Source organism: Ruditapes philippinarum, unplaced genomic scaffold (genome assembly GCF_026571515.1).
Source record: "Ruditapes philippinarum isolate M1 unplaced genomic scaffold, ASM2657151v2 ctg4831_1_1_1_1, whole genome shotgun sequence".
NCBI lineage: Eukaryota > Metazoa > Mollusca > Bivalvia > Venerida > Veneridae > Ruditapes > Ruditapes philippinarum.
This window is the reverse complement of record NW_026851890.1, coordinates 100,620-112,586: the sequence shown is the minus strand read 5'-3', so window position 1 is coordinate 112,586 and position 11,967 is coordinate 100,620. Positions and strand designations below refer to the sequence as shown.

General features: G+C 32.6%; 1 protein-coding gene across 1 annotated transcript; it reads left to right on the top strand.

The window, feature by feature from the left end:
- The first annotated feature begins 3,558 nt into the window (after window positions 1–3,558).
- On the top strand, window positions 3,559–10,165 carry LOC132741997 (melatonin receptor type 1B-like). Its single transcript, XM_060730276.1, has 2 exons — window positions 3,559–3,930; window positions 9,255–10,165. Exons 1-2 carry the CDS (start codon window positions 3,627–3,629, stop codon window positions 10,106–10,108), a joined length of 1,158 nt encoding a protein of 385 aa, XP_060586259.1. The 5' UTR covers window positions 3,559–3,626; the 3' UTR covers window positions 10,109–10,165.
- The last annotated feature ends 1,802 nt before the right edge of the window (window positions 10,166–11,967 follow it).

Sequence of the window (11,967 nt, the reverse complement as noted above, 5' to 3'; positions counted from 1 at the left end):
ATACAAGTACAATTTCACTTGCATATTCTTAATAAGAGAAACCACACAAACACAAACAAAAATACATAATTATATGTATGATATATGACATGAATCAAACATTACAGCCACGTTCTGAGAAAAAATGATTACCAAAATACTTGTAAAGTATTTACAGTCAAAAACGTCATTAAAGTCATTCAAAGAAAATGACATTCAACACATATCTGAATAAAAAGAATAAAAAATTAAACGCATGTATCGGACAGTCAATCCCAAAGCTGAATGCCAAAACACTGAAAAATACGTTCGTGCAAAACGTGCGTAAAACGACACCTATCGGAACTACGTTATCAAGGTCAAGGAAAATTTTCGACTTATTCGCTTTGCTAAAACGTCGAACATTGCATGTATTTGAAGACAAGTCAACACGAATACACGAATCTTAAATGATTGAAGACTGGTTAACACGAATCTTAAATGCTTGAAAACGGGTTAACACGAATCTGAAATGATTGAAAACGTGTTTACACGAATCCTCAATGATTGAAAACGGGTTAGCATGAATTTTAAAAGATTGAAGCCGGGTTAACACGAATCTTAAATGATTGAAGACGGGTAAGCATGAATCTTAAATGATTAAAAACTGGTTAACACAAATCTTTGGGTTAACACGAATCTTAAATGATACTTCAAACATCCACTTTACTTTTATTGACAATTAAGAAAATATATCAGATTGAGAAAAGATGAACACTTAAACGACCAGGATATAAAATATCTATATGACAGCCAGTAATGATTTATAAGTGTTTGAAGTTTTCCTGGACCGTACTTAGACAAGATATAATGTTTACATCTGGTTTCAAGTAGACACAAGTAACGAGTGATATGTGATTGAAAAATTATCAACTACATCATGTACATACGATAATTAAACTCAGTTCACATAATGCAGCATTTTCATAGTATATAAACGATTTGTACCCAAACCGGATCTTGTGAGAAGATCTCAACATCAGTTTCTTACAAACAGGCGGGATGACTCATAAAACTTTTAAAGACGGCTTGCATTTAATCTGTGATTTGAATCGTATTAAGAAATAGTTTATCTTTGCTCATATATGCATCCATAACCTGCTTCGTTAAATTTATGCGCATAAAACGCTATGCTCTTCGCTTAATGTTTTGTTTTTGTCAACACACGATGATTACACTTAAATTGTTTTTCTTCACAATAACTCATATCTGAATCTTAACTTTATGTCTTACCTCATGTTACCGGACAGACACTTTTCTAGATATCTTTGAACCTTGATAAAACTAAGTCAATAATAGAGGCGAACTTTCTGATAACTGTACCCGTCTTGCTAAAACAATTTTGATGATCTGTACTTTCACTGAACGATAACTTGCGAGCCACTGTTAATGATTTTTAATGATTTTGTCTTATGTTCCATATTTTATTGTGCAGAATATGAAGCTATTGTGCCACAAGAGCATGAAAACATCAGTTAGATCTTTAAAAGTAATCAATACTGCACATGAATGGAGCTTCATCATGTTTTCACTGTGTATGGTAATACCAGCATGAAGTAGCTGGTGATACGAATCAGAAAGATAACAAAACAAGTAACCCTAAAAAACATGGCGGATAGCGTGCCCCGTAGGCGCCCCTTTTTAATATCCTTTATCGTCCATTTTGTTATCATATGGCGAATTCTCCGTTTTAATTGGCTCTGGATAGCGGGATACAGGTAGAAATGTTTGAATCTTGTTAATTTTATATGTCTCGGTCCAGATACGGGCGAAAATTAAAAACATTTTGAACGTACTAAAGAAGAAAAAAATATTAATGTTGGAGACTACTGTCACGTGCCTTTAGTGGCTATCATGAAATATTTTACACCATCTCGACTACACTACATGTACATGCTTCATATAGGCTTCATTAGTACTTCAAAGTTTATTGTCCGATATTGGTATTTTGACGCAGATATGAGTCTCAGGATTTATTATTAAAGTATCATCGACACTCTTCAACCACAAGAATGATATATTATGAAGTTCTTATACATCATTGAATCAAATACTGAATTCTGTTTGGCTGGTACACAGCAGGCAAACCTGCCAATGCGCTGGCCGAATATGATGAACACCTTGCAGCTGTCGAATGCAATAGTCAGTATTGTTATCACCAAGGTAAATTGACCTGTTTATTTCACAACAACATTTTTGACTATTTTACAAACCTTGTTACTTCAAGTAAAACAAGGATTTGATCCGTTTTTTAAAAAGGGTATAATATGCATTTGATATGGATATTTTGTACTCTGAAAATGAAAGCGAGTCTATATGAGGTGAGATATGCATATGATATTGATATGTTGGACTCTGAAATTGAAAATAAGGCTTAAGGGATACGGTATGTATTTGATATTGGTTCTGTAGTCATATTAGTATCGTTTATTAAGTCTTCAATTTTCTTAAAACTGTTAATTAAATAGTTGACTTAGTTTTGAATTAAATATTTCGTTATGTTCAGCAGACATAATACAGTAGCTTATAAAATACTTTTGAATGATAATATTGTCATTTACATGTATATATCGTGCTTTCTCGTTTTTCATGTTAGATTGTTGACATTTTCAAAGTAAGATAATAAATTTAATCTCGGATCAATATGTATGATACTTATCATTTTTGTAGTAATTAGTATGTTCACATGAAGTATTCAGTAATTGTTAATTTGTCATCATCTAGTCAACTTATTTTTACAAATATCTTAATTCCTAAATCGTTCCTTAAATGTTCATGGAGGCTGCAATCTCTTTAGGTATGTACCTATAGTAATATCCGTAATTTTGATTGAATCTGTGATACCTAAAAACACAAGAAAACAAAAGCATAATTCATGTCCATTTCTTTTTACATTACATCCATAAAACATAACAGATATATTGGTTCGTTAATTAGCTAAGCTCTGTTTTAAAACATATGCACTTGCTTTGTAAACTCTACGATATTAAAAAGATACAATCCAGATGTCAAACAAACTTGCTGTTTTAAATAAATCAATACTTTCATTTATCATTTTTTTTGACTTGCCAAAGTAATATAAATATTGTATTTCTAAACACCAATGAGTGAAATACGACAGTTTGACATGCGCAATGTTCTGAATGATAATGTTATACTGTGACAATTAAGATACTAGTAATGGAGGAAGTTTCTTTAATTATAATTTCTCTTTTTTTCTCATTTTCTTTTCATAAAATTTTTTTTTTATTTATTTTTTTTTGGGGGGGGGGGGCTTTTTTCTTTTTTTCATAATTTTTGTAATGTATTCAAAGAGCCGAAAACGAAAATACATCTCTCTTTACGCTTGGCGCTTGCTTATTGAACACGCCCTCATCCGTTTCGCAAACCGGAATATTATTGTAAAACTTTTTTTTTTAATACACAATAAATAAATATTTTTTGCCTTGTTCCTATTTGAATGACATTGTTTATGATTAACTTTCCGGCAAGGAATCAAACGGAAGTTTATAATTTTTATATCAAATATCATTATAAAAAAACTCGGAAATTTAGTACATCATTAATTCTTTAATCTTTTCAATTAAAGAATTGATTTAAGAATAAGAATGGATAATTTAACGACCATTTCAGTCACTGAATATTATAACAATATTACATTTTCAACAGGAACCGTCGATAATGACTTATTTTTCGATCGGCATCAGTTTATCAAAACAAAGCCATGGCTTGCCATTCCGTGTTTGGTCATATTGGTGATTGCAAGCATTGTTGGCACGTTTGGGAACATTTTGACGCTAGTAGTTATAGCATCGAAAACCAAGCAAAGGAAAGCCGAGTCAATTTTTATCGTCAATTTGGCGATTTCTGACCTATATGTTACGACACTAGCTGACCCAATGAGCATAGTGGGTAAGTTATTATTTATTCATATTCTTTTGATGTACCCGTGGATTTTTTTTAAAGATTTATAAATTGACAAACATACGTTTTTGTGTATATTCCAATTTAAATAAAACCTTTTTTTAAATGTTTAAGTAGTTCGGTTCCATAACGACAGTAACAGGAAAACTGCATAACTTTTATTTATCAAGCCTTCAAATTTGAAACTATATTTATTGATAACATTTCTAGTGGCAATGTTTCATACGATGAATTGAATTTAAATAAAGTCCCTTGTGATTTTGTTTATTTGATCCAGATATTATTGACCATATTTTATCATATAGAGGTATATCCTTGACATGTTCTATGTATAAGCTATATTGATAGATGGAGTTAGCGGTCAGAAGCCAAAATATTTGTGTTGATGAACAAAATGGAAAAGAACCACAACAGATCATATTTCATCTCTTTTTAACTTTACTGATACTAGAAAAGTACTTTCTTAACAGACTTTATCGGTTTCGTGAAGCATATCTTGTAATTAATCGTTCTAAGTTGTGGAAACGATTACAAGATAATGATCCTTGTGGCAAAATGTTTCGAGCTGTTATGTCTTTATATTCATCTTAAACATCATGTGTTATAATTATTTCTTTCACCACAGACTGGTTTGATGTGCACTCTGTCTTACGTCTAGGCTGTGTGTTATCACCTTTACTTTTTTTATCTGTGTATCAGTGATATTGCGTTGTATTTAAAGTCTCTTAATATTGGTGTAATAATAGATAATAAAGTATTTACACTTTGTATGCTGATGGTATTGTGCTACTTGCGGACACCGAGCGTGACTTACAAAGTTTATTAAATGGTCTACACAATTGGTGTGGTACAAATGACATGTCAATAAATAAAAGCAAGAGTAACATAGTTCATTTCCGCCCAGAATCTTGTACAAAAGCAGACTCTGTCTTTAGATGTGGACATTATACTTTAAGTTATGCTGATAAATACAAATATTTGGGAATCTTCTTGCATGGGCAAGCCGATTTTAATGTTATAGCTAGGCTAATGGCACAAAGTGCTTGTGGTGCGTTGGGTTTACTGACAGCCAAAAAATATGATGAACAAGATCGACAAGGAAAGTATAAGTTAGTAGACGGGGTTGGTCATAGCTTTTTATCAAATTGTATGATTCAATTGTATGACTCGGCATTGCATATGAGGCTTATTTGTGGGGACTTAATTCATATTCTTGAATAAATGCTGTCCACAATGGAGTTTATAGATTCTTGCTTGGGGTGGGAAACACATCCCCAATGAAGCAGTTTCTGACGATAAGGGTTTGGTTCCCTATTTGTTTCGGGAATGGAAATCAGTGGCCACTAATTGGGTTCGCCTTTCCAGAACAACTAGGTTTAATAAACGCATTGCACTATGGTCGTTGACTAAGGCAACCCGATGTAGAAATTGGTTTATCATTCCCAAAACAATGGAATGAATTTAATCTTGGTCCGTTTTGCAATTTGTCTTCGCTCATTGCTAACAATTCCTTTGTGCACAAGGTTGAATCTTTAACTATGGAGAGATTTAGAGCTGACTGGATCCGTTCGATTTATTGTACAGGGGTACATCAGGTAGGGGTTTAAATAAGTCGAAAACGTATGGGAACTTTTAAGCGGGAACATTCTTCAGTGAGTACTGTAAAATGCTCTTAACACTAAGCACAGGTCAGCATTCTGTAAAGTTATGTTTTCGGGTATTCGTATCTAAACGGGTAGGTACAAGAATCAGAGATTTTTTTGCATGCAAATAAACACTTACATATACAAATGAAAATGATGGAAATCATATTAAGGTAGTTTTACTGTAATGTTTCCCGCCAAAGAAATTCTAACATCGGCCAATATCGTAGCAAATCGGTTATTTTCGGAACGTTAATTTTTTCAAAATCTTGAGTATTGGAGCATTAAAAATCACTTTTTTATCGCTTTGTACTAAATTCCAGTTATAAACGGTTAAACATTATGTTATTGAATACCAAATATTGTGAAAATAACGTTCCGGAAATGACCGATTTTTTACGACATTGGCCGATGTTAGGTTTTGTTGTGTTTGTTTGACGGGAAAGCATTACAGCATGACTACCTTAAAACAATGTAGCAACATTAATAAATTCACTTCTAATGCTAGCATTAGATAAAATAAATCATGATCTGCAAACTTGTGGTATTCAATGTAGATATCTTGTCGGACCGCCTCACGTGTCTATTTTCTCTTCCTTGTTTATTTATCACATATCAAATAAACTTCCTGTTCAAATACTTGCGTAATAATATAGTAATACTGAAATAAATACTGCAAGTATTATACTGTTTTATATTCCGATAGGCCGAGTTATATATAGCATGTCACTGAACATGATAGGCAATTGTCTAGAACATAAGATTTGATTTAATCCTTTTGAATTACAAACAATTATGTGAAAAAAGATAATGCTCCTTGATAAGTTTCGGTTTCTTTTATTTTTTTTTCCTGTTTTGTTTTGTTCGTTAGTTTTGTTGTTGTTTTTTTGTTTGTTTTGTTTTGTGTTTTATTATTTCTTTTTCAAAACTAGGGCGAATCGCATTACGTTATTTATACCCCAAACACAAAATGTGTTTGTGTTAGGCGGCGATAATGGATTCGCTTTGTCGCGTCCGTCCTTCCGTCCGTCTCCATTATCGTGTCCGTTCTATAAATCCTATACCAATTAAAGGATTTTCTTCAAACTTGGATCAAATGTTCACCTCAACAAGGGGATGTGCAGAACCCATGTTGCCCATGTGTGAGCTCAAGGTCACAATTGAAGGTCAAATATCAAACAATTTAAAGGTCAAACTTGAAGGTCAAAAATATTGACTTAGAAAATATTCTTAAATTTTAACATGTATTTGAATATTTCTGAAACTAGCATAGGTATTTGCTTAAAACTTAAAAGATATATGAGATGTCACAAATAAGATATGCAGATCAAGTTAAATAACTTTGTATTGACAAAGTTATGCCCCTTGTTAAGTCTTTAAATTTACATACAATCAATACTAGACAATATGTCGTGTCCGCTCTATAAATTCTATACTAATGGAAGGATTTTCTTCAAACTAAACTCAAATGTTCTCCCCAACTGGGCAATGCGTAGAACCTATCTTACCTTTGTGCCAACTTAAGGTCACGGCTACACTTGAAGGTCAAAAATTGACTTAGAAAATGTTCTGAAATTTTAACATGTACTTGAATATTTCTAAAACTAGAACAGATAATCATTTGAAACTTTAAATATATACGAAGTGTTGCAAGTAAGATATGCAGGTCAAGTTTCATAACTAAAAACGTGGGAGGGAAAACTTTGTATTGTATTTTGACAAAGTTAAGTCCATTTTATGTCTTTAAATTTATTTACTATAATATTTCTTAAACCAGAACAGATATTAACTTGAAACTTAAAATTTATATGAATGGTTTACAAGCAAGCTTAGATGACGAAAATTCTACAATTCTATTGAATTATGACACAAGTTATGCCCATTTTAGGCTTAGAAAATGTTCAGATATAACCATTAATACTGAAATGTTTCTGAAACTAGAACAGATATTCACTTGAAACTATATAATATATGAAGGGTCACAAGTAAGCTCAGTTTTTCCACTCCTTATTACATTTTGACATAATTACGCTATTTTCTTAACTTCACTGATTTTGTTTGTTTTAGTACATTGGGAAAATGAAAGGTTATTTGTAACTGTTTCGAACATGATTTGACAATATATATTTATACTATTACCTGTACATTTTGTCTTTTTTCACCAGAGATAATTTCTTTTTATGTATATGTATTTGTGCCACTAAAGTTATTCCATTAACCACCTTTCCAAGTCGTCCTCTGTCAAGGACATTGATGGGGGTATGAATCGCATTCAGCGATAGTTCTAGTTCAACCTGTTTATCTCATCAACAAAATATTTTAATACACTGTACAATAAAAGACGACAAGGAAATTTTGTTCATTGTTTTTGGGGGCTTTTTTAATATAAATGTTTGGACATTTGTTGCCTAACAAATAAATATTAACTTCCGGTAGATGACAGATATGACGATTTTCTCTGCTGCGAAATTACGAATTAAGAGTCTCATCTATACAAACAATGCGTACATGTATCCATTGATAGAAAAGCCATTTTCTTTTCTTGTTATTTCTTTTGTTTAATGATTAATTGTACCTTAGCGACAGAAGGGTGCAGAAAAGAACAGCATAATTGAAAATCGGCAGCGAAAATAAACTGTGTGTTAATATATAGCGTTAGTGGTCTCCCTTACTTTAAATTTTAATTTTTATATCTTCATCTTGAATTCTTCATTCATTATGCCGTAAATGTCCTCAAAATTTATACATTAGGCAGTCACAGGAACAAGGAACAAAAGTTTTCTTCTTATAATGAGTAAAATGGTGGCCACCTTACCTGACCCAAGTGAGTCATGTTAGAGCGTTAAGATTTCACAATAGTTGTCATTTAAGCATTCAAAAAAATCTACTGATTTCTCTAAGACCTGACCTAAACTTGTGTTGAGCATCAGTAAGTCTGTTTTTCCAAGTATGTACCATCATACTTGAAATTTAAATTCGTTCTATTTCTGCCACCTTTTTTAATATCGTTACTTTTGTTTCACTGCAGATAAATGTTAGTCTCTTTTTTCACAATATTCTTTAAAAATTGTCAAGTTCGAATTCAGTTTTAGAACTCTAAATCTTGTGCGAAGATTTTCTCATTTGGGAAATGTTTTTTTTTTTTTTTTTTTGTTGTTGTTGTTGTTGTTGTTGTTGTTTTGTTTTTCTACAGGAGGGTCATATTTCTAGACATATGATGTATCAGTTAATAAAGTACTGAAAGCAATCTATAAGCTTAAACTATATAATATGTGACAAATGAGACATGTTTTAGAACGTTTTGATAAACTAATCATTCCAATTTTAAATTGCGGATGTGAAAGCTGGGGATTTGCCGAAGAACAGAAGCTTAGAAATATTCATCTTCATTTTTGTAAATAAGATTGCAGTCAGGTCTCCTTTTTGGTACACTGAATTGGGCATAATGACAAATATAAAATACATGTTTAACGTGAATAATTCAAACTCATAAAGACGGGTAATAGCAAATAGATTCTATGTTAAGAAAATCTATATTCTGATGCAAAATGACATTCAAAATAAACCAAACCAAAGTAATTGGGCAAAATAACATATTAACATTAGCTACAGAAAAAACAACACCTATCGTATTTCGTTGTCATGTTTTTGATTTCATTTTTTTTTCAGCAAAAGTCGAAGGCGAGAAATTCTTTGACAGTGTCCCGAAACTGTGTCAAGCAATTGCAAGCATGTGTACCATCTCCTGTGTGACGTCACTGATGACAATCGGCCTCATGAGTTTGAATCGTTACATCTACATATGTGTAAATGAACATTACGAACGCATATATACAAAACCAAAGTGCATATGTATGTGTATATCTGTCTACTTCGTCGGTTTCCTTTTGGTTTCGCTGAATGGCGCTAAAATCGGCGATCATGGCTACGACCGTAAAAGCATCGAGTGTATTTGGGACCGTATGGCGACATTTCCATACACCGTTGTGTTTTCAATAGCGCTCGTTTGGATTCCATCGGCTGTCATCGGTATCTGCTATTTAAAGATATTTCTCTACGTCAGATCGCATAAAAAGCGCATGCGCCCTCAGAAGAGTCTCTATGGAAAGAAGACGGCTCTTAAAAGTTTCCGTTTGGCAAAAACCCTCTTCTTCATTTACGCGGTTTTTGTCACCTGCTGGGCACCGTATGCGCTTCTGATCGTCCTAGACACAAATGACGACTTTCCCTACGAATCTCATCTGATAATTACTCTTTTTGCTCATCTCCACCCATCAGTTAACTGGATAATTTATTATTTCACAAACAAGAGGTTTGCGGCGTCGTATAGGGAGGTGCTCCTTCGATTTAAACTATGCATTCTATGTAAAGGCCAAGACATTTCCCTTGGTCAACAGGGTGGTAGACAGCGTGGAACTGATGGGTCTTCTTTTCCTACTTCTGATCGGGCGAAGGAAGGAATTAAATCTCAAAACACGGGGGATTCGGGTGTTGTTAGCGGTTTTCACACAACTAACTGTTGAATAAGATGAGATGATTCCTTTCAGTAAATACTGTACATAATATGAGCCGTGTCACGACAAAACCAACATAATGCGTTTGCAACCAGCATGGATCCAGACCAGCCTGCGCATCCGCGCAGTCTGATCAGGATCCATGCTGTTCGCTTACCAAACCTATTACAAGTAGAGACACTGATAGCGAACAGCATGGATCCTGATCAGACTGCGCGGATGCCCAGGCTGGTCTGGATCCATGCTGGTCGCAAACGCATTATGTTGGTTGTGTCGTGACGCGGCTCATATACTTTTATAGATTATTCTGTGTGCATTGTATCATGTCAAAGTGTTTCTTTGTATCTGTATTACATGCTAAGTAAATATAATGTTCAATGAATATGACAAATAATGTTAATACCAAGCTACAAGGTGTTACAATTTTGCAATTTTCTTGTGTCTATTTTTAAATTTGTGTACATGCCACGTGACTGTAACGTTATATTTTGGTAATACGGCAAGCAGGTAAATAAATTACTTCGATTGAAAATCTTTAAACTCACGTAATTCCTGTATTTCTTTATCAAATATGACGAAACTGAATGTTTTTGATAAATGAAAGATTTATTACGAAAACGGGAAATTAAAGTTTGTACGGTAAAAAAACACGAGTCAGCAATTTTCGCTTAATATGTGAATAACAATTTTTAAAATATAACACCACTTATTTAATGTGACACTGAAGAGGTGTTTTGAAAACCGAAAATGGTGCACTTGAAACATACAAGCGTCTTATTAGATATTTAATATCAAAGATAAATCAATATCCTTTGATGAGTATGAGTGGATACATTAAAGTGATCAATTTTGTAATTTTTCTTTTATATTTTATCATTTTATCATGCTGCTTCAATCAAAATAAAGGACAAAAACCTGGTTAAACTAAGGGAACGCGCCACTAAGCCTGATAAAACTAAAGGTATGCACCACTACTGGTTAAAGGGACGCAACCCTTAGTATGGTAAAATTAAAGAAACGCATCACAAAGCCTGGTAAAACTAAATGACACACCACTATGCCTGGTTAAACTAAAGTAACGCATCGCTTAAACTAGTAAAACTTAAGGAACGCACCACAAAACCTGGTTTAACTAAAGTTACGCACCAGAAAGACTGAATAAACTAAAGCAACGTACCACTAAACAAGATGTTTAAACAACACCAGCAAAAAGAATGTATTTAACAACACATAAGAAAACAGCATATGTTATTATAGAAAATTTTCAATGTAGTAGCATCTGCTTTCCTTATCTTGTCATTTTATGTAAATATACGACAGCCATTTTTGTGAGAAAAAAAATATTTTAATAAAAATATTTATATAAATATTTTTTTTACCATGGCAAACTTTTTTCGACTTATACAAAAAGTATGTTAAAAAGAAATTAACATTTTTTTTATGGGAAGGTTTGAGTAATTTATATGCCATTGAAAATTAAAGCAGCATGCCACAAAATGAGCAAAACTATTAAATGAAAACCAACCTTGAGAAAAATATACTAAGATTTTAAGAAAAGTAGAAAGATTCAAGTAAATTTTTTTTTTATTTACATGTTATGCGCGATTAATGAGTAATTTTGCAGTATTCATCACCATACTATTTCTAGTAATTAACGTGGACAGAAAGCGCACTTTGCGTAATGTTAATTACGTTTTTAGTTTACTTCATAATGTTTAAGTTTTTAGATACATTTCTAAATTTTCATGAAAATTAGCATGGGTTGGAGACATGCTGCTTTAAACATCAAAAGTTATACTAGTTATAAATTCCATAACTGATACAATAAAGTTAAGAAAGTATATATATTATTCATTATTGACTTATAT

What these genes read in the sequence shown, in the direction of transcription:
- LOC132741997 (XM_060730276.1), top strand. Translation starts at nt 3,627, where the DNA reads ATGGATAATTTAACGACCATTTCAGTCACTGAATATTATAACAATATT. An exon ending in TGACCCAATGAGCATAGTGG is followed by an intron (nt 3,931 to 9,254) that starts GTAAGTTATTAT and finishes TTTTTTTTTCAG; the next exon opens with CAAAAGTCGAAGGCGAGAAA.